We start from the raw sequence: 23,160 nt of genomic DNA, 5'->3' as shown, positions 1-23,160 counted from the left end.
TACAAAAAAAACAAAAAAAACCTAACTTTGTTTAGTTTAAAATCTGACTTTGAAAGGGTTTTATTTACAGCCTATGTACAGCTCGACCCTCGGCGTGTGCGGGACCTACGAGAACGTCCCAAAGGGAGAAGATCAAAGAGGTGGAAGAGAACGCAGCGGGACAAGGGGAACGAAGAGTCTTTTTCTGGAAGATGTTTCAGATCAAACACAGAAAAGAGTTTTTAATAGTGTCGGATCAGATTCACCTAAAGACGCCCCTGAATCTGCGCTTTGGGAGGGATTTACAGGACAGTTATGATGCTGAATCTTTCTCTGGAGTGGGACAGGTGTGGGACGTTTCTCTCTCAGGTGTGGGGCGTTTCTCTCTCAGGTGTGGGACGTTTCTCTCTCAGGTGTGGGACGTTTCTCTCTCAGGTGTGGGACGTTTCTCTCTCAGGTGTGGGACGTTTCTCTCTCAGGTGTGGGACAGGTGTGGGACGCTCCTCTCTCAGGTGTGGGACGTTTCTCTCTCAGGTGTGGGACAGGTGTGGGACGTTTCTCTCTCAGGTGTGGGACGTTTCTCTCTCAGGTGTGGGACGTTTCTCTCTCAGGTGTGTGACGTTTCTCTCTCAGGTGTGGGACGTTTCTCTCTCAGGTGTGGGACGTTTCTCTCTCAGGTGTCGGACGTTTCTCTCTCAGGTGTCGGACGTTTCTCTCTCAGGTGTGGGACAGGTGTGGGACGCTCCTCTCTCAGGTGTGGGACGTTTCTCTCTCAGGTGTGGGACAGGTGTGGGACGCTCCTCTCTCAGGTGTGGGACGTTTCTCTCTCAGGTGTGGGACGTTTCTCTCTCAGGTGTGGGGCGTTTCTCTCTCAGGTGTGGGACAGGTGTGGGGCGTTTCTCTCTCAGGTGTGGGGCGTTTCTCTCTCAGGTGTGGGACAGGTGTGGGGCGTTTCTCTCTCAGGTGTGGGACGTTTCTCTCTCAGGTGTGGGACGTTTCTCTCTCAGGTGTGGGACGTTTCTCTCTCAGGTGTGGGGCGTTTCTCTCTCAGGTGTGGGACAGGTGTGAGGCGTTTCTCTCTCAGGTGTGGGGCGTTTCTCTCTCAGGTGTGGGACGTTTCTCTCTCAGGTGTGGGACGTTTCTCTCTCAGGTGTGGGGCGTTTCTCTCTCAGGTGTGGGACAGGTGTGAGGCGTTTCTCTCTCAGATGTGGGGCGTTTCTCTCTCAGGTGTGGGGCGTTTCTCTCTCAGGTGTGGGACAGGTGTGGGGCGTTTCTCTCTCAGGTGTGGGACGTTTCTCTCTCAGGTGTGGGATGTTTCTCTCTCAGGTGTGGGATGTTTCTCTCTCAGGTGTGGGATGTTTCTCTCTCAGGTGTGGGATGTTTCTCTCTCAGGTGTGGGGCGTTTCTCTCTCAGGTGTGGGATGTTTCTCTCTCAGGTGTGGGATGTTTCTCTCTCAGGTGTGGGGCGTTTCTCTCTCAGGTGTGGGGCGTTTCTCTCTCAGGTGTGGGGCGTTTCTCTCTCAGGTGTGGGGCGTTTCTCTCTCAGGTGTGGGACGTTTCTCTCTCAGGTGTGGGACGTTTCTCTCTCAGGTGTGGGACGTTTCTCTCTCAGGTGTGGGGCATTTCTCTCTCAGGTGTGGGACGTTTCTCTCTCAGGTGTGGGGCGTTTCTCTCTCAGGTGTGGGACGTTTCTCTCTCAGGTGTGGGACGCTCCTCTCTCAGGTGTGGGACGTTTCTCTCTCAGGTGTGGGACAGGTGTGGGACGTTTCTCTCTCAGGTGTGGGACGTTTCTCTCTCAGGTGTGGGACGCTCCTCTCTCAGGTGTGGGACAGGTATGGGACGCTCCTCTCTCAGGTGTGGGCCGCTCCCCTCAGGAGTAGGACAGGTGCGACCCGTTGGACATGTGCGAGGTGACCGAGGTGCTGCGGCTGAGCCCTCCGTCTCCGCTCTGCCCCCCGGAGGCCGTCCTGCGCAGCGGCGTGGGGCTGTTCCTCAGGGCGTGGGCGCGGCCGTACCCCCCCTGCTGCTGCTGCTGCTGCTGCTGCGAGGAGGAGGAAGACGAGGAGGGGTACCCGGCCCAGTCCCGGCTGCGCTCGGGCCGCTCCCGGGGGTCGGGCGCCTCGTGGTACAGCTGCGGCGTGCTCTGGTGGTGAATGAACGGATACTGGTGCTGCGAGGACGAGGAGGACGAGGAGGAGGACGAGGCGCGGCTCTTCATCTCCTCTCTGTACTTCAGGTCCTCGCGATACTTCAGCTCCTCACGCGGGTACTCCCTGGAGACGACAGGGGGGGGAACGGTTACTTTAACCTCTTAACCCTGCACATTTACACCAGGCTTTACCCAAATCTAAAAGCTTTTCAAAGTGTGGAAATAGCAACAAAAATGAGACGAAAACAAGGATGAAAATGTGACAAAAATGCAAGAAAATAATCTGTATAGATGAGTTTTGTCGGTCTTAGCTTCCAAATGAGGCGTTACACTGATCTATAGGCTATAACCTTAAAGATTTGGGTAAAGCTGAACTATAGAAAATGCTCTTGGTTAAGAAAAAATAGCACAAAAAAGGCTCATTTTCCAAATTAAAAAATGAGTCTGGGCTGAAATTATATTTACATTTCAAACACCGTTGGTTCAAAGATCAGCTAGGATTTTTGCAATTTTTTAGTGTCGATGTAAAGTCGAGTTCTCATGTATGTATGAATTGTGGCCCCCCCTTCTCTCATATTAGTTAACCCCTTAACTCCCACCGAGCACATTTTCCCCAGTTTGGCTTTACCCCAATCCAAAAGCTTCTGGAAAAAAGCTGTGAAAATAGCAACAGAACTGAGACGAAAACAATGATGGAAATGTGACAAAAACATTGACAGAAAAGGGATGAAAAATTGATGAAAAAGTGGCAAAAATGTCACAAGAAATTGACAAAAATGTGACAAAAATGTGATAAAAAAAATGACCAAAAAATGACAAAATGAGACAAGAAAATTACAAAAAAATTGATAAAAATTTGACAAAAAAATGACAAAAAATGACAAAAAATTGACAAAAATGTGACAAAAATATCGTTAGCCACATAGCAAAATTGCCTGACTCATTTTTGTTTTGTTTTTGGAACACATGTAAAAAGACATTTTGTAGGAAACACATTGTTTTTCTCATATTGCCATTTTAATACAAAATGACTTTTATTATGCAATAATGCTATGTGGCTAACGATATGACGAAAATGTGACAAAAAAAATGACAAAAATTAGATGAAAAAATGACAAAATGTGACAAGAAAATTTAAAAAATGTGATAATACATGAAAAAAGTGTGACAAAAAATTGACGAAAAAATGAAAAAAATTTGACAAATACCCAACAAATCCCGGTTCAGGCGGGAGTTAAGAGGTTAACAAAGCCCGAACGTGTTTCTCAAGTCGAGTCCAGCTCCATTTATCAGACTTTGTTAAGAAGCCCGTCACTACAGCAGCACTTTAAGGTCCATGTATGGAGGTAAGACTCTGCGATGAAGGATATTATTGAAGCCACAAAACTAGAAAAAGGAAACCTCTTGTTCTAAGAGTCTGTGTGAACATGACAACATGACTCGCATTAAACTAGAAGCTCAAAGAAACACCATAAATAATAATAAACCTTCTCAGAGTCATGTATTTGTTATATTTGAGAAGTCTCACCTCTGCTCCCTGTACTTGAGCTCCTCCCGCGCGTACTCCCTTTCCCGCGCGTACTCCCTTTCCCGCGGGTATTCCCTTTCCCGCGGGTACTCCCTGTCCCGCGGGTACTCCCTCCCGTACTTGTCCTGTGGGGAGTACTCCGTGGCCTGCCGGTACTTCTCCAGATACTTCTGCTCCTGCGTGAAGCCGTGGTTCCTCCAGGCGGGGGCGCCGGTGGCCGACACGCTGTGGGACCAGTGGCTGCCGGAGCGGGGCACGGGGCGCGAGGGCCAGGGGGCGGAGCCTGAGGGGGCGGGGCCGGAGGAGTACCCCTGAGAGTAGGCCTCGGCGGGGATCCCTCCCAGAGCCATGGTGCTGAAGCCCAGCCTCATGCTCTCGGAGTCGAACGCCTCGATCTCGTGGGCCTGGCGCTCCAGCAGCGAGCGGATGCGGTCGGAGCGCTCGTTCTGCAGCGACAGCATCTCCTCCTCGATCTGCGGGAGAGAACAGGGACTTTGAAATGCCGACGACGGGCGACAACGGACCACGGAGGATCCAAATCAATGGTTGTATTAGCACTGGTGTTTTGAGCCCCATGCTGTTCACGTTGTTTACTCATGATAATAATGTGATAATCAAATACATCGATGATTCCTCCATCTTTGAGCTGATGGATCTCGTTATCATGAGGAGGAGAATGTTGTTCAATGGAGCAAAGAAAACTACTTGTATTTGAACACTTTGAGTTGCCCATGACCATCATGATTCTGAGGCGGAGGTTACTATTGCGTAATTGAGTGTTTTCTGTGTATTTTGGTCTCACTGCTGAACTGGAGAAAGCACCTGGTTAAGGCCAGGGTGAAGAGGCTTAAATTGCTGCTTCACTGAAAGAAAATGATAATTACAGGGTGTCTGCAGAGCTGGACAAGTCAAATTTAAGACTTTTTAAGACCTTTTTAAGTCCACAAAATCTCAAAAATAAGACCTGTTTTTGAACGTGCAATATATACGGTAGTACAGCGGTTAGTGCTTGTGCTTCACAGCTAGAAGGTCCGGGTTCGATTCCCACCAAGGACGGGGCCTTTCTGTGTGGAGTTTGCATGTTCTCCCCGTGTCTGCGTAGGTTTCCTCCGGGTACTCCGGTTTCCCCTACCGCTAAACACATGTACAATAGGCCAGGATGTATGAGAGTGTGTTTGAGAGTGCGCATGGGGGACGACGGATGAAAATTAGCCTAAGGCTACAATCCGGTGTGGCTTGTTCATTAACTTGCACTGTCCCTACCAAATAAACCATAAATAAAATAAAAAATAAAAATAATGTACACTGCGTTCCAAATTATTATGCAAATGACATTTTTCTAAGATTTTCTAAATTGTCAACTCAAATGAGAGTCAGCATAATTTTTAAGTCTTTACCTGGTAGAGGATCATTTAAATGTGATGGAAAAAATTTCCTAGTGATAACAGTATTTTTTTCAAAAATAAATATAGTAAAAACCTCAAAATCCACTGTTTCAAATTATTATGCAACTCACCGTTTCAATACATTTTAAAGCTTGTAATTAACTGAAAATGGTCATTTGTTGAATTTGCAGCATTAGGAGGTCATATTTACTGAAATCAAAAGCTATTTCAATCAAAAAAATATTAACAGGTCAAGTTATATTTGACCATAGGAGCCCTTGTGTGAAAGCAGCTTCAAAATTCTTAAATCCATTAAACTTGTGAGTTTTTGGACAGTTTCTGCTTGGATTTGTTTGCAGGATGTTAGAATAGCCTCCCAGAGCTGCTGTTTGGATGAAAACTGCCTCCCACCCTCATAGAAGTATTTTTTGTTGAGGCTCCAAAGGTTCTCAATAGGGTTGAGGTCAGGGGAGGAGGGGGTCCACATCATGAGTTTCTCTCCTTTTATGCCCATAGCAGCCAGTGATGCAGAGGTTTTCTTTGCAGCAGGACATGGTGCGTTGTCAGAAGACAGTTGTCAGTCAGAAACTCCACATATTTTTCAAAGGTCATTTTCACACCTTCAGGGAGCCTAAAAGGGCCTAAAGGGGCCCACCAGCTCTCTCCCTTATGATTTTGGTCCAAAACATGACTCCGCCCCCTCCTTGTTGACTTCGTATCCTTGTTGGGACATTGTGGCCATTCACCAACCATCCACTACTCCATTGAGTTGACCATCCAGGGTCACACGGCCTCATCAGTGAACAGTTTGAAAATGAGTGCTCATGTATTTCTGAGCCACTGCAGCCGTTTCTGCTCATCAGCTTCAATTAACCGTTTAGGGGAGGCCCGGATAGAAGGTTTATGCACAACTGCAGCCTCTGGAGGGTCCTACACCTTGATGTTCGGGAGACTCCAGAGGCACCAGCAGCTTCAAATACCTGTATGCTTCTTTGTAGCATCTGTTCTCTTAATCTGATGTGTTTGTCTGGCAGAAACCGTCCATATTGTGCCTTTATCTGCACAAACCCGTGTGTGCTCTGAATCATCCACAAATCTCTTATCAGTTTGATGATCATGCTTAATCTTTCATGAAATATCGAAGGTTTTCATATCTAGACCAAGGCATTCAACTATTTGACGCTTTTCATCAGCAGAAAGTCCCTTTTTCTTTCCCATATTGCTTGAAAATTATGATCTGCATAATAAAGTGGAACATCCTTTTTCAGTAGTTTTTCCCTTAACTGGGCTTAACCTGAAAACTAATCATCCCAGGTCTCTGAGATTAATGTCAGTGATTCATAGAGCCCCAAGACACGATACCATCCATGAGTTTCATTATTATTGTGTTTTTTTTTACCTTTTTGACACACAAGTACAATTTGCATAATAATTTGGAACGCAGTGTAAATGGACTGTAAAGAAAATCACTGTCACAAAAATCCAAGAGTCAAACTGTTGTTTCTGATTTCACAGTGACACGAACAAATGTAAGGACTTCATTTTTCACATTTTAACAGCCATTCAAGTTTTAACAACCTTATCCCATTATAAGAATATTGAGATTGAATAATTACTCACAGTTATCGCCTGAATGAAAGAAAACAGATATTTAGTTTTTGTATTTAAAATGCTTTGTAATACTTGAGCTGGTAAAACATTCACTGTTTCTAAAAATAAAAGCAGCTTTTCCACTCGTTTGCAGAGAATAAAACACCGTCAACTTTACAACTCATTAATGATCATCATTATTTTAATGATATTATTATTAGGTCAGAATCTAGTCTCGGTTTGATGTTTTCTAAACTTGTTTGTCAGATGTTTTGATGAACAAAGTGAGAAACGTGTTTCTAAAGTAGGACTTTCACAGAGGAGCGTTCGGTTTGTGTTTCCCAACATTTGGACAAACTTTATTGTGAATTCTGCCGTTCATGACCTTGAGTTGGATATTTACAGCGAACCATGAGCGTCACCGGCGGCTCCTCATCCCTGCTTCTGGGCATTTATTTGTCGACTTTTGTGCGCAAATAACTGGGTCGTTGAACTTTAATTTTTAAGACCAGTTTACCGTGGACTTAAGACCAAACAGGCCCAATTTTAGACTTTTCAAGGCCTTAAATTTGAATTTAACTTTAACTTTAACTTTTTAAGACCCCATGGATACCCTGATTAAACCGGTCATGTACTTTGAGGCATCAGTTTGGGCACAGAGCTTTATCTGCTGTGTTGTGTGTAAGGAGTACCCGCTGCTCGAGGAGCGCCCGGCGGATGGACACTCTCTGCTCCAGCTCCTTGCCCTCGCGCTCGTGCTGGCTGTCCGTGTGGATCTTGATCTTGCTCTGGTAGGCGTTGAGCAGCTCCAGCTCCTGCTGCAGCTGCATCCTCAGCACCTGGTACTCGGCCTCCTGCGTCTCGTCCAAGCGCAGCTGGGACCACACGGGAGGGAAGATGTGAGGACCACACGGGAGGGAAGGTGAGCGCCTCGCCGCGGTAAAGACCTGCTGGGTGAGCTTACCTTGCTGACGGCCTGCGTGGACAGCATGTCGTTGACGGAGTGGTCGTACTGCTCGGCTAAGATGGCCAGTTTGCGCGTCTGCTCCTCCTTCAGCCGCTTGAGCACCGCCTTGTGGTCGGCCTTGGGAGTGCTCTCCAGCAGGTGGTTCCTGAGCGCTTTGTACTGACGCGTCTGGATCTTACACGTCTCCTGGAACTGACGCTTGATCTGCAGCTCCTTCGACTGGACACAGACAGGGCACACACAATCAACTCACATCCTCTGCATCAACTCATTATCTGATATCCTCTCGTCAACTCATTATCTAACATCCTCTCATCAACTCATTATCTGACATCCTCTCATTTACTCATTATCTGACATCCTCTCATCAACTCATTATCTGACATCCTCTCATCAACTCATTATCTGACATCCTCTCATCAACTCATTATCTAACATCCTCTCATCAACTCATTATCTGACATCCTCTCATCAACTCATTATCTGATATCCTCTCATCAACTCATTATCTAACATCCTCTCATCAACTCATTATCTAACATCCTCTCATACACTCATTATCTGACATCCTCTCATCAACTCATTATCTAACATCCTCTCATCAACTCATTATCTAACATCCTCTCATCAACTCATTATCTAACATCCTCTCATCAACTCATTATCTGACATCCTCTCATCAACTCATTATCTGACATCCTCTCATCAACTCATTATCTAACATCCTCTCATCAACTCATTATCTGACATCCTCTCATCAACTCATTATCTGACATCCTCTCATCAACTCATTATCTGACATCCTCTCATCAACTCATTATCTGACATCCTCTCATCAACTCATTATCTGATATCCTCTCATCAACTCATTATCTGACATCCTCTCATCAACTCATTATCTGACATCCTCTCATCAACTCATTATCTAACATCCTCATCATCAACTCATTATCTGATATCCTCTCATCAACTCATTATCTAACATCCTCATCATCAACTCATTATCTAACATCCTCATCATCAACTCATTATCTAACATCCTCTCATCAACTCATTATCTAACATCCTCTCATCAACTCATTATCTGACATCCTCTCATCAACTCATTATCTAACATCCTCTCATCAACTCATTATCTAACATCCTCTCATCAACTCATTATCTAACATCCTCTCATCAACTCATTATCTGACATCCTCTCATCAACTCATTATCTAACATCCTCATCATCAACTCATTATCTAACATCCTCATCATCAACTCATTATCTAACATCCTCTCATCAACTCATTATCTAACATCCTCTCATCAACTCATTATCTGACATCCTCTCATCAACTCATTATCTAACATCCTCTCATCAACTCATTATCTAACATCCTCTCATCAACTCATTATCTGACATCCTCTCATCAACTCATTATCTAACATCCTCTCGTCAACTAATTATCTGACATCCTCTCATTTACTCATTATCTGATATCCTCTCATTTACTCATTATCTGATATCCTCTCATCAACTCATTATCTGATATCCTCTCATCAACTCATTATCTGACATCCTCTCATTTACTCATTATCTGATATCCTCTCATCAACTCATTATCTGATATCCTCTCATATGCTCATTATCTGACATCCTCTGCTCCCCTGGCGGACCTCCTCTGACCCTCTCCTCCTGTATGACCCTTACCTTCAGGCTCTTGGGCTGCTAGTGGACCTCCTCTGACCCTCTCCTCCTGTATGAGCCTTACCTTCAGGCTCTTGGGCTGCTAGTGGACCTCCTCTGACCCTCTCCTCCTGTATGACCCTCACCTTCAGGCTCTTGGGCTGCTAGTGGACCTCCTCTGACCCTCTCCTCCTGTATGAGCCTTACCTTCAGGCTCTTGGGCTGCTAGTGGACCTCCTCTGACCCTCTCCTCCTGTATGACCCTCACCTTCAGGCTCTTGGGCTGCTAGTGGACCTCCTCTGACCCTCTCCTCCTGTATGACCCTCACCTTCAGGCTCTTGGGCTGCTAGTGGACCTCCTCTGACCCTCTCCTCCTGTATGACCCTCACCTTCAGGCTCTTGGGCTGCTGGCGGACCTCCACGGTGTGCTTCTGCCTCAGCTCCTGCTCTCTCCTCTTGTTGTACTCCATCTGGTTGGTGAGCTCGGTCTGGTGCTGCGTGCGGATGAGCTCGGCCCTGGTTCTCTGCACCAGCCCGAGCTGCCTGAACTCCAGCTCCTGCGTGGACTCGTGATGGCGCAGCAGCATGGCCCGCTCCAGGTCCTTCTGCGTCTGCTTCTTGTTCAGCTCCTGAGGGAAAGAGGAGTTTGATGAGATATTGTCGAAATAATAGCAACATCTCATCTTGATTTTGGCACATTTTGTTTTATGCTTAGTTTCTTATGCTTCAACGCCTTTGATCGACTTCAACCTCTTAACTCCCGCCTGAACCGAAAGGATCTTTTTCCACACGTCAGATCAGATTTTTCTTCCATCATTTTTTTGTTGGGTGTTCAACTCATTTTTGTAACTTTTTTGTCATTTTTTGTAACTTTTTTGTCATTTTTTCGTCATTTTTTGTCACATTTTTAGTATTTTTTTAAATAACATTTTTGTCACATTTTTGTAATTTTTTTGTAAATTTTGTCATAAATTTTTTATCATTTTTTTGTCACTTCTTTGTAATTTTTTTGTCAAATTTTGATAACATTTTTCATTTTTTTTGTCATATTTTTGTCACAATTTTGTCATTTTTTTTCTCGCAAATTTTGTATCTAATTTTTTTCATTTTTTTGTCAATTTTTTTTCATTTTTTCGTCCTTTTTTGTGACATTTTTTCGCACATTTTTAACCAATTTTTTTTACAAATTTTTGTCATTTTTAAATCACAATTTTGTCATTTTTTTCGCACATTGTTGTCATTTTTTCGTAAATTTTTTATCACATTTTTGTAATTTTTTGTCACATTTTTGTCATTTTTTAATCACATTTTTGACAATTTTTTGTCATTTTTTGTCACAATTTGGTCATTTTTTCGTAATTTTTTTTCCAATTTTTTTGTCACATTTTTTCGTCCTTTTTTTGTCAGTTTCGTTGCTATTTTCCAGAAGCTTTTGGATTGGGGTAAAGCCAAACTGGAGAAAACATGCTTGGTTCAGGTGGGAGGTAAGCGGTTGACCAGAAACAGAACGTGTGGACAGTCACCTCTCTGAGAAGGTCCTGCTCCAGGTTGTGTCGGGCCAGGAGCATCTTCCTCTTGTACTGCCTGCACTGGAGCTCGTAGTACTGCCTCTGGCGCCGCAGGAGGCTGTTCTCCTCCTCGGCCTGGACCTGCTGCAGACACTCCTTCTGCCGCAGCAGCCACTCCTGCTTCTCACGCTTCGGAGTCGACTGGTTCTCGCTCAGCTCCTGGACACAACACAAACATGAAGGCCATCATCACATCAGCAGTGGTACCCCTGGGGTCACAGCAGTACCTCTTTGAGCTGGTCCTTGCGGGCTCTGTACTGCCGTTTCTGGGCGTCTAACAGGCTGGTCAGCTCCTTCTTCTGCTGGCCCAGAATGTGCTGCTGGAACTTCTTCTCCTCCGCCAGAGCAGCTTTGGTCTGAACACACAGAGATAATGGCGGTCGACGTTAGAGAGAGGGGAAAGGTTTCACTGATTTTAAGAAACAAACCAGACCCAGGCCACTAAGAAGATGACCAGCGGGGGGCGCTGTGGTGCCGTGTTCGAGCTGCTGGACCGAGAAGGAAAAAGAGATAAACTTGCTGGTTCCTCTGTCTCCTTCTCCAGAATGGCCTGGTGTTTCTGATGTTTCTCTAAAGTGTCTCACCTCCTCCTGAATGGCCTGGTGTTTCTGATGTTTCTCTAAAGCGTCTCACCTTCTCCTGAATGGCCTGGTGTTTCTGCTGTTTCTCTAAAGCGTCTCACCTTCTCCTGAATGGCCTGGTGTTTCTGATGTTTCTCTAAAGCGTCTCACCTCCTCCTCCTGAATGGCCTGGTGTTTCTGATGTTTCTCTAAAGCGTCTCACCTCCTCCTGAATGACCTGGTGTTTCTGATGTTTCTCTAAAGCGTCTCACCTCCTCCTGAATGACCTGGTGTTTCTGATGTTTCTCTAAAGCGTCTCACCTCCTCCTGAATGGCCTGGTGTTTCTGATGTTTCTCTAAAGCGTCTCACCTCCTCCTGAATGGCCTGGTGTTTCTGATGTTTCTCTAAAGCGTCTCACCTCCTCCTGAATGGCCTGGTGTTTCTGATGTTTCTCTAAAGCGTCTCACCTCCTCCTGAATGGCCTGGTGTTTCTGATGTTTCTCTAAAGTGTCTCACCTCCTCCTGAATGGCCTGGTGTTTCTGATGTTTCTCTAAAGTGTCTCACCTCCTCCAGAATGATCTGGTGTTTCTGATGTTTCTCTAAAGCGTCCCACCTCCTCCAGAATGACCTGGTCTTTCTGATGTTTCTCTAAAGCGTCTCACCTCCTCCTGAATGGCTTGGTGTTTCTGATGTTTCTCTAAAGCGTCTCACCTCCTCCTGAATGGCCTGGTGTTTCTGCTGTTTCTCTAAAGCGTCTCACCTTCTCCTGAATGGCCTGGTGTTTCTGATGTTTCTCTAAAGCGTCTCACCTCCTCCTGAATGGCCTGGTGTTTCTGCTGTTTCTCTAAAGCGTCTCACCTTCTCCTGAATGGCCTGGTGTTTCTGATGTTTCTCTAAAGCGTCTCACCTCCTTCTCCTGAATGACCTGGTGTTTCTGATGTTTCTCTAAAGCGTCTCACCTCCTCCTGAATGGCCTGGTGTTTCTGATGTTTCTCTAAAGTGTCTCACCTCCTTCTCCAGAATGGCCTAATGTTTCTGATGTTTCTCTAAAGTGTCTCACCTCCTTCTCCAGAATGGCCTAATGTTTCTGATGTTTCTCTAAAGCGTCTCACCTCCTCCTGAATGGCCTGGTGTTTCTGATGTTTCTCTAAAGCGTCTCACCTCCTCCTGAATTACCTGGTGTTTCTGATGTTTCTCTAAAGCGTCTCACCTCCTCCTGAATGGCCTGGTGTTTCTGATGTTTCTCTAAAGCGTCTCACCTCCTCCTGAATGGCCTGGTGTTTCTGATGTTTCTCTAAAGCGTCTCACCTCCTCCTGAATGGCCTGGTGTTTCTGATGTTTCTCTAAAGCGTCTCACCTCCTCCTGAATGGCCTGGTGTTTCTGATGTTTCTCTAAAGCGTCTCACCTCCTCCTGAATGGCCTGGTGTTTCTGATGTTTCTCTAAAGCGTCTCACCTCCTCCTGAATGGCCTGGTGTTTCTGTTGTTTCTCTAAAGCGTCTCACCTCCTCCTGAATGGCCTGGTGTTTCTGATGTTTCTCTAAAGTGTCTCACCTCCTCCTGAATGGCCTGGTGTTTCTGATGTTTCTCTAAAGCGTCTCACCTCCTCCTGAATGGCCTGGTGTTTCTGTTGTTTCTCTAAAGCGTCTCACCTCCTCCTGAATGGCCTGGTGTTTCTGATGTTTCTCTAAAGCGTCTCACCTCCTCCTGAATGGCCTGGTGTTTCTGATGTTTCTCTAAAGTGTCTCACCTCCTCCTGAATGGCCTGGTGTTTCTGATGTTTCTCTAAAGTGTCTCACCTCCTTCTCCAGAATGGCCTAATGTTTCTGATGTTTCTCTAAAGTGTCTCACCTCCTTCTCCAGAATGGCCTAATGTTTCTGATGTTTCTCTAAAGCGTCTCACCTCCTCCTGAATGGCCTGGTGTTTCTGATGTTTCTCTAAAGCGTCTCACCTCCTCCTGAATTACCTGGTGTTTCTGATGTTTCTCTAAAGCGTCTCACCTCCTCCTGAATGGCCTGGTGTTTCTGATGTTTCTCTAAAGCGTCTCACCTCCTCCTGAATTACCTGGTGTTTCTGATGTTTCTCTAAAGCGTCTCACCTCCTCCTGAATGGCCTGGTGTTTCTGATGTTTCTCTAAAGCGTCTCACCTCCTCCTGAATGACCTGGTGTTTCTGATGTTTCTCTAAAGCGTCTCACCTCCTCCTGAATGACCTGGTGTTTCTGATATTTCTCTAAAGCGTCTCACCTCCTCCAGAATGACCTGGTGTTTCTGATGTTTCTCTAAAGTGTCTCACCTCCTCCTGAATGGCCTAATGTTTCTGATATTTCTCTAAAGCGTCTCACCTCCTCCTGAATGACCTGGTGTTTCTGATGTTTCTCTAAAGCGTCTCACCTCCTCCTGAATGGCCTAATGTTTCTGATATTTCTCTAAAGCGTCTCACCTCCTCCTGAATGACCTGGTGTTTCTGATGTTTCTCTAAAGCGTCTCACCTCCTTCTCCAGAATGACCTGGTGTTTCTGATGTTTCTCTAAAGTGTCTCACCTTCTCCAGAATGACCTGGTGTTTCTGATGTTTCTCTAAAGTGTCTCACCTCCTCCTGAATGGCCTGGTGTTTCTGATGTTTCTCTAAAGCGTCTCACCTCCTCCTGAATGACCTGGTGTTTCTGATGTTTCTCTAAAGCGTCTCACCTCCTCCTGAATGACCTGGTGTTTCTGATGTTTCTCTAAAGCGTCTCACCTCCTCCTGAATGACCTGGTGTTTCTGATGTTTCTCTAAAGTGTCTCACCTCCTTCTCCTGAATGACCTGGTGTTTCTGATGTTTCTCTAAAGCGTCTCACCTCCTTCTCCTGAATGACCTGGTGTTTCTGATATTTCTCTAAAGCGTCTCACCTCCTCCTGAATGGCCTGGTGTTTCTGATGTTTCTCTAAAGCGTCTCACCTCCTCCAGAATGACCTGGTGTTTCTGATGTTTCTCTAAAGCGTCTCACCTCCTCCAGAATGACCTGGTGTTTCTGCTGTTTCTCGAAAGCGTCTCACCTCCTTCTCCAGAATGGCCTGGTGTTTCTGCTGTTTCTCTAAAGCGTCTCACCTCCTCCTGAATGGCCTGGTGTTTCTGATGTTTCTCTAAAGCGTCTCACCTCCTCCTGAATGACCTGGTGTTTCTGATGTTTCTCTAAAGCGTCTCACCTCCTCCTGAATGACCTAATGTTTCTGATGTTTCTCTAAAGCGTCTCACCTCCTCCTGAATGGCCTAATGTTTCTGATGTTTCTCTAAAGCGTCTCACCTCCTCCTGAATGGCCTGGTGTTTCTGATGTTTCTCTAAAGCGTCTCACCTCCTCCTGAATGGCCTGGTGTTTCTGATGTTTCTCTAAAGCGTCTCACCTCCTCCTGAATGGCCTGGTGTTTCTGATGTTTCTCTAAAGCGTCTCACCTCCTCCTGAATGGCCTGGTGTTTCTGATGTTTCTCTAAAGCGTCTCACCTCCTCCTGAATGACCTGGTGTTTCTGATGTTTCTCTAAAGCGTCTCACCTCCTCCTGAATGACCTGGTGTTTCTGATGTTTCTCTAAAGTGTCTCACCTCCTTCTCCTGAATGGCCTGGTGTTTCTGATGTTTCTCTAAAGTGTCTCACCTCCTTCTCCTGAATGGCCTGGTGTTTCTGATGTTTCTCTAAAGTGTCTCACCTCCTCCTCCTGAATGGCCTGGTCTTTCTGATGTTTCTCTAAAGCGTCTCACCTCCTCCTGAATGGCCTGGTCTTTCTGATGTTTCTCTAAAGTGTCTCACCTCCTTCTCCAGAATGGCCTGGTGTTTCTGATGTTTCTCTAAAGCGTCTCACCTCCTTCTCCAGAATGACCTGGTGTTTCTGATGTTTCTCTAAAGTGTCTCACCTCCTCCTGAATGACCTGGTGTTTCTGATGTTCCTCTAAAGCGTCTCACCTCCTCCTGAATGGCCTGGTGTTTCTGATGTTTCTCTAAAGTGTCTCACCTCCTTCTCCAGAATGGCCTGGTGTTTCTGATGTTTCTCTAAAGCGTCTCACCTCCTTCTCCAGAATGACCTGGTGTTTCTGATGTTTCTCTAAAGTGTCTCACCTCCTCCTCCTGAATGACCTGGTGTTTCTGATGTTCCTCTAAAGCGTCTCACCTCCTTCTCCAGAATGGCCTAATGTTTCTGATGTTTCTCTAAAGCGTCTCACCTCCTTCTCCAGAATGGCCTGGTGTTTCTTCAGCAGCTTGTCGGCCTCGGAGCTGAAGCAGTTCCTCTGGTTCTCCAGCTCTTTGTCCAGTTTGAGCTGGTGCTCGTCCATCTCGGCCTTCAGCTTGTTCTCCAGGCCCATCAGCTGCTTCTGGTGCTGCCTCCTCATGCGCTTGTATCCGGACATCTGCTCTCGGAGAGCGGAGCCCTGCTCGTGCTCCTGGATCTGACGTGTAACCTGTGAAACCACAGAAATCAGAAGGTCCGGTTCCTCTAGATCCTCAAACGTTCAAATTAAAAGACTTTATGTAATCTTCTGTACCAGAGAGGCCGTGCGGATGGTGGCGAAGTGGTCCCTGTTCCTGTAGTAGTGCCGGCGTCGGCCAGCAGAGGGCGCCTGGGGCTGCTCCACCTCAGGCTGGTACGGGTCGTCGTAGATGTTGTCCTGGTTCTGCCACAGAGGAGAAACATGTTTAGGGTTTGTGCTTTATATTGACAGTATTTGTGGATAATAGAGCTGTAGCACTTTTATTTTGACAGTATTTGGTGATGATGGAGCTGTAGGGCTTTTATTTTGACAGTATTTGATGATGATGGAGTTGGTGGACCTTTATTTTGACAGTATTTGATGATGATGGAGCTGTAGGGCTTTTATTTTGACAGTATTTGATGATGATGGAGCTGTAGGGCTTTTATTTTGACAGTATTTGATGATGATGGAGCTGTAGGGCTTTTATTTTGACAGTATTTGATGATGATGGAGCTGGTGGACCTTTATTTTGACAGTATTTGATGATGATGGAGCTGTAGGGCTTTTATTTTGACAGTATTTGATGAAGATGGAGCTGTAGGGCTTTTATTTTGACAGTATTTGATGATGATGGAGCTGTAGGGCTTTTATTTTGACAGTATTTGATGGATAATGGAGCTGTAGCACTTTTATTTTGACAGTATTTGGTGATGATGGAGCTGTAGCACTTTTATTTTGACAGTATTTGATGATGATGGAGCTGTAGGGCTTTTATTTTGACAGTATTTGATGATGATGGAGCTGGTGGACCTTTATTTTGACAGTATTTGATGGAGGATGGAGCTGTAGGGCTTTTATTTTGACAGTATTTGATGATGATGGAGCTGTAGGTCTTTTATTTTGACAGTATTTGATGATGATGGAGCTGTAGGGCTGTTATTTTGACAGTATTTGTGGATGATGGAGCTGTAGGACCTTTATTCTGACAGTATTTGTGGATGATGGAGCTGTAGGACCTTTATTCTGACATTATTTGTGAATGATGGAGCTTTAGGGCTTTTATTCTGACAGTATTTGGTGATGATGGAGCTGTGGGACTTTTATTTTGACAGTATTTGATGATGATGGAGCTGTAGGACTTTTATTTTGACAGTATTTGATGATGATGGAGCTGTAGGACTTTTATTTTGACAGTATTTGATGATGATGGAGCTGTAAGACTTTTATTTTGACAGTATTTGATGATGATGGAGCTGTAGGGCTTTTATTTTGACAGTATTTGATGATGATGGAGCTGGTGGACCTTTATTTTGACAGTATTTGATGATGATGGAGCTGTAGGACTTTTATTTTGACAGTATTTGATGATGATGGAGCTGTAGGGCTTTTATTTTGACAGTATTTGATGATGATGGAGCTGGTGGACCTTTATTTTGACAGTATTTGATGATGATGGAGCTGTAGGACTTTTATTTTGACAGTATTTGATGATGATGGAGCTGTAGGACTTTTATTTTGACAGTATTTGATGATGATGGAGCTGTAGGACTTTTATTTTGACAGTATTTGATGATGATGGAGCTGTAGGGCTTTTATTTTGACAGTATTTGATGATGATGGAGCTGGTGGACCTTTATTTTGACAGTATTTGATGATGATGGAGCTGTGGGACTCGTATTCGAGCAGTTCTTACCGTGGGCCGGTGGATGATGGAGCTGTAGGGCTTTTATTTTGACAGTATTTGATGATGATGGAGCTGTAGGGCTTTTATTTTGACAGTATTTGATGATGATGGGGCTGTAGGACCTTTATTCTGACATTATTTGTGGATGATGGAGCTTTAGAGCTTTTATTCTGACAGTATTTGGTGATGATGGAGCTGTGGGACTTTTATTTTGACAGTATTTGATGATGATGGAGCTGTAGGGCTTTTATTTTGACAGTATTTGATGATGATGGAGCTGTAGGACTTTTATTTTGACAGTATTTGGTGATGATGGAGCTGTAGGACTTTTATTCTGACAGTATTTGTGGACGATACGGCTGTGGGACTTTTATTCGAGCAGCTCTTACCGTGGGCCGGTGGATGATGGAGCTGTTGGACGTCACCGTGTGCTCGCCCTCCTGCATCATGGCCATCTCGCCGCCGCTGTCGTCGGAGGCGTCGGCGAGGCTGTTCACGGAGCTGCTCTGGGAACTGGCCGAGATGGACATGGACGGCACCGACTGCGAGCTCTCCATGGAGTTCACCGTCCCCGAGCGCAGCAGGTACTGCTCCGACTCCTGGGGACGCACCGGGGAAACGCAGGTGAGGACAGCGCCACCAGCAGGACGAACGCACGCACAGCAGCACAGGCGTCTGCAGGCTAACCCTAACCAGTTACCGTTATGCCCATAAGTTTACACACCTGTTTTTATTTATTTTTGTGTAAACTTACTGCCACAACTGTCTGTAAATATGTGTTAAAATGGAATGTCCCCCCGTTTGGACGCCGCCCGCTCCGTCACTTACTCTGGTGCGGCCTGAGGCTTTCCAAAATACTCACTTTCTAGCAGGACTGTGACAGGTTTGAGTTCAAACTGTGTTGTTTTTAATACATGTAGCCACAGGGGCTCTCACCAGATACATCTCCCTCACCTCCTCACCTACTTCCTCACCTCCTCTTCTCCCTCACCTCCTCCTCTTCTCCCTCACCTCCTCCTCTTCTCCCTCACCTCCTCCTCTTCTCTTTTCCCTCACCTCCCCCTCTTCTCTTCTCACTCACCTCCTTCTCTTCTCCCTCACCTCCTCCTCTTCTCCCTCACCTCCTCCTCTTCTCTTTTCCCTCATCTCCTCATCTTCTCTTCTCCCTCACCTCCTCATCTTCTCTTCTCCCTCACCTCCTCCTCTTCTCTTCTCCTCACCTCCTCATCTTCTCTTCTCCCTCACCTCCTTCTCTTCTCCCTCACCTCCTTCTCTTCTCCCTCACCTCCTCCTCTTCTCCCTCACCTCCTCCTCTTCTCTTCTCCCTCACCTCCTTCTCTTCTCCCTCACCTCCTTCTCTTCTCCCTCACCTCCTTCTCTTCTCCCTCACCTCCTCCTCTTCTCCCTCACCTCCTCCTCTTCTCCCTCACCTCCTCCTCTTCTCCCTCACCTCCTCCTCTTCTCACCTCCTCCTCTCTTCTCCCTCACCTCCTCCTCTTCTCTTCTCCCTCACCTCCTCCTCTTCTCTTCTCCCTCACCTCCTCCTCTTCTTCCTCACCTCCTCCTCTTCTCACCTCCTCCTCTCTTCTCCCTCACCTCCTCTTCTCTTCTCCCTCACCTCCTCCTCTTCTCCCTCACCTCCTCCCCTCCTTCCTCACCTCCTCCTCTCCTTCCTCACCTCCTCCTCTCCTCAACTAACTCCTGTAGTGATTATCTCCCTCACCTCCTCCTCCTGCAGTCATCAGTGTGATTAACCCTCCTTCCTCACCTCCTCCTCTTCTCTTCTCCCTCACCTCCTCCTCCTCTTCTCCCTCACCTCCTCCTCTTCTCCCTCACCTCCTCCTCTTCTCTTCTCCCTTACCTCCTTCTCTTCTCCCTCACCTCCTCCTCTTCTCTTCTCCCTCACCTCCTTCTCTTCTCCCTCACCTCCTTCTCTTCTCCCTCACCTCCTCCTCTTCTCACCTCCTCCTCTCTTCTCCCTCACCTCCTTCTCTTCTCCCTCACCTCCTCCTCTTCTCCCTCACCTCCTCCTCTTCTCACCTCCTCCTCTCTTCTCCCTCACCTCCTCCTCTTCTCCCTCACCTCCTCCTCTTCTCCCTCACCTCCTCCTCTCCTTCCTCACCTCCTCCTCTTCTCCCTCACCTCCTCCTCTTCTCCCTCACCTCCTCCTCTTCTCCCTCACCTCCTCCTCTTCTCCCTCACCTCCTCCTCTTCTCCCTCACCTCCTCCTCTTCTCCCTCTTCTTCCTCACCTCCTCCTCTTCTTCCTCACCTCCTCCTCTTCTCCCTCACCTCCTCCTCTTCTCCCTCACCTCCTCCCCTCCTTCCTCACCTCCTCTTCTCCCTCACCTCCTCCTCTTCTCCCTCACCTCCTCCTCTTCTCCCTCACCTCCTCCTCTCCTTCCTCACCTCCTCCTCTTCTCCCTCACCTCCTCCTCTTCTCCCTCACCTCCTCCTCTTCTCCCTCACCTCCTCCTCTTCTCCCTCACCTCCTCCTCTTCTCCCTCTTCTTCCTCACCTCCTCCTCTTCTTCCTCACCTCCTCCTCTTCTCCCTCACCTCCTCCTCTTCTCCCTCACCTCCTCCTCTCCCTCACCTCCTCCTCTTCTCCCTCACCTCCTCCTCTTCTCCCTCACCTCCTCCCCTCCTTCCTCACCTCCTCTTCTCCCTCCTCACCTCCTCCTCTCCTTCCACACCTCCTCCTCTCCTTCCTCACCTCCTCTTCTCCCTCCTCACCTCCTCCTCTCCTCATCTAACTCCTGCAGTGATTATCTCCCTCACCTCCTCCTGCAGTCATTAGTGTGATTAACTCCTCACCTCCACCTCCTCCTCTTCCTCCTGCAGTCATTAGTGTGATTAACCCTCCTCCTCCTCCTCCTCCTCCTCCTCCTCCTCCTCCTCCTCCTCCTCCTCCTCCTCCTCCTCCTCCTCCTCCTCCTCCAGTCATCAGTGTGATTAACCCCTCACCTCCTCCTCCTCTCCGCCCTCGGGGCCCGGCCCGTTCTGCTGCGTCTCCTGGAAGAGGATCTTCTTCATCTTGCGGTACTGCAGGTTGTCCAGCTCGCGCACGGCGTCTTTGGTGCGAGCGATGAGGTCCATGACGGCGGTCTGCGGGCGCTCGCGGCACAGGAACCGGTGCTGAGGAGGAAACAGAAGGGAGGTCAGGAGGAACCGGGCGGGAGAACTACCACCACCTGGAACGAGCGGCTTACGTTGAGCAGCACATCAGAGGTAGGACGGTCCTGTGGAATCTTCTGGAGACACGAGTCCACGAAGTTTCGGAACGAGTCGGACCTGCAGCCAAGAGGAAACCCCTCACTCAAACATCATGAATAATAGTGGATAATGGAGCTGTAGGACCTTTATTTTGACAGTATTTGATGATAATGGAGCTGTAGGACCTTTATTTTGACAGTATTTGATGATAATGGAGCTGTAGGACCTTTATTTTGACAGTATTTGATGATAATGGAGCTGTAGGACCTTTATTTTGACAGTATTTGATGATGATGGAGCTGTAGGACCTTTATTTTGACAGTATTTGATGATAATGGAGCTGTAGGACCTTTATTTTGACAGTATTTGGTGATGATGGAGCTGTAGGGCTTTTATTTTGACAGTATTTGATGGACGATGGAGCTGTAGGGCTTTTATTTTGACAGTATTTGATGGATGATGGAGCTGTAGGGCCTTTATTTTGACAGTATTTGGTGATGATGGAGCTGTAGGGCTTTTATTTTGACAGTATTTGATGGACGATGGAGCTGTAGGGCTTTTATTTTGACAGTATTTGATGATGATGAAGCTGTAGGACCTTTATTTTGACAATATTTGATGGACGATGGAGCTGTAGGACCTTTATTTTGACAGTATTTGGTGATGATGGAGCTGTAGGACCTTTATTTTGACAATATTTGATGGACGATGGAGCTGTAGGACCTTTATTTTGACAGTATTTGGTGATGATGGAGCTGTAGGACCTTTATTTTGACAGTATTTGGTGATGATGGAGCTGTAGGACCTTTATTTTGACAATATTTGATGGACGATGGAGCTGTAGGACCTTTATTTTGACAGTATTTGGTGATGATGGAGCTGTAGGACCTTTATTTTGACAGTATTTGATGGATGATGGAGCTGTAGGGCCTTTATTTTGACAGTATTTGGTGATGATGGAGCTGTAGGACCTTTATTTTGACAGTATTTGATGGACGATGGAGCTGTAGGGCCTTTATTTTGACAGTATTTGGTGATGATGGAGCTGTAGGACCTTTATTTTGACAGTATTTGTGGATAATGGAGCTGTAGGACCTTTATTTTGACAGTATTTGGTGATAATGGAGCTGTAGGACCTTTATTTTGACAGTATTTGTGGATAATGGAGCTGTAGGACCTTTATTTTGACAGTATTTGGTGATGATGGAGCTGTAGGGCTTTTATTTTGACAGTATTTGATGGACGATGGAGCTGTAGGGCTTTTATTTTGACAGTATTTGATGATGATGAAGCTGTAGGACCTTTATTTTGACAATATTTGATGGACGATGGAGCTGCAGGACCTTTATTTTGACAGTATTTGGTGATGATGGAGCTGTAGGACCTTTATTTTGACAATATTTGATGGACGATGGAGCTGTAGGACCTTTATTTTGACAGTATTTGGTGATGATGGAGCTGTAGGACCTTTATTTTGACAGTATTTGGTGATGATGGAGCTGTAGGACCTTTATTTTGACAATATTTGATGGACGATGGAGCTGTAGGGCCTTTATTTTGACAGTATTTGGTGATGATGGAGCTGTAGGACCTTTATTTTGACAGTATTTGATGGACGATGGAGCTGTAGGGCCTTTATTTTGACAGTATTTGGTGATGATGGAGCTGTAGGACCTTTATTTTGACAGTATTTGTGGATAATGGAGCTGTAGGACCTTTATTTTGACAGTATTTGGTGATAATGGAGCTGTAGGACCTTTATTTTGACAGTATTTGTGGATAATGGAGCTGTAGGACCTTTATTTTGACAGTATTTGGTGATGATGGAGCTGTAGGACCTTTATTTTAAACCTCGTAAAGGGAGAGTCTGTTTATTCTCTGACGTCCTGGCTCTAACCCAGCAGCAGCAGAGCGTTGTGTTGTTCAGAGTGTGATGTTCTCACCAGTGGTTGGACTGCAGGATGGGGCTCTCGTTCTGCGCGATGTGGTATAAGGCACTCATAGCGTTCATGTTGAAGAGCGGCGGCTTCCTCTCCGCTGTGGACACACACATGGACACACACACACAGGTCAACAACTGCACCAATGCCATAAAGAAACACAGGATCATCCCTCCTTTAACCTCTTAACTCCCACCTGAACCGAGAGGATCTTTTATGTTATCAGATTTTTTTTCCATCTTTTTTTTGTTGGGTATTCAACTCATTTTTGTAACTTTATTGTCATTTTTTGCCACATTTGTGATTTTTCGTCCATTTTTTGTCATTTGTCGCATTTTTTGTGACATTTTTTGTCACTTTGTCATTTTTTTTGTCGCATTTTTGGCATTTTTTTGTGACATTTTTGTCATTTTTTGTCACATTTTTGTCATTTTTTGTGACATTTTTGTTGTTTTTTCGTCGATTTTTAATCACATTTTT

General features: G+C 46.1%; 1 protein-coding gene across 2 annotated transcripts in view; it reads right to left on the bottom strand.

Annotated features, from left to right (window-relative positions):
• Positions 1-1,737: 1,737 nt before the first annotated feature.
• Positions 1,738-23,160, bottom strand: part of LOC306968638 (serine/threonine-protein kinase TAO2-like) — a 44,182-nt gene continuing 22,759 nt past the window's right edge. The window contains exons 8-20 of one of the 2 annotated variants that reach the window (XM_079564076.1): positions 22,684-22,777; positions 20,737-20,818; positions 20,492-20,662; positions 17,916-18,125; positions 15,915-16,043; positions 15,594-15,830; positions 11,064-11,192; positions 10,792-10,995; positions 9,658-9,897; positions 7,596-7,817; positions 7,324-7,506; positions 3,657-4,129; positions 1,738-2,252 (exon numbers count right to left, since the gene is read on the bottom strand). In XM_079564076.1, the coding sequence (XP_079420202.1) occupies positions 1,850-2,252; positions 3,657-4,129; positions 7,324-7,506; positions 7,596-7,817; positions 9,658-9,897; positions 10,792-10,995; positions 11,064-11,192; positions 15,594-15,830; positions 15,915-16,043; positions 17,916-18,125; positions 20,492-20,662; positions 20,737-20,818; positions 22,684-22,777 (2,777 nt within the window). In that variant the 3' untranslated portion in view covers positions 1,738-1,849. The remainder of the gene's footprint in view (positions 2,253-3,656; positions 4,130-7,323; positions 7,507-7,595; positions 7,818-9,657; positions 9,898-10,791; positions 10,996-11,063; positions 11,193-15,593; positions 15,831-15,914; positions 16,044-17,915; positions 18,126-20,491; positions 20,663-20,736; positions 20,819-22,683; positions 22,778-23,160) is intronic. The other variant, XM_079564075.1, reaches the window with a different exon arrangement.

This window comes from Gobius niger (assembly GCF_951799975.1).
Source record: "Gobius niger genome assembly, chromosome: 10".
NCBI classification, from domain to species: domain Eukaryota; kingdom Metazoa; phylum Chordata; class Actinopteri; order Gobiiformes; family Gobiidae; genus Gobius; species Gobius niger.
Note: the sequence above shows the minus strand (reverse complement) of the source record. Positions and strands in the feature narration are given on the sequence as shown.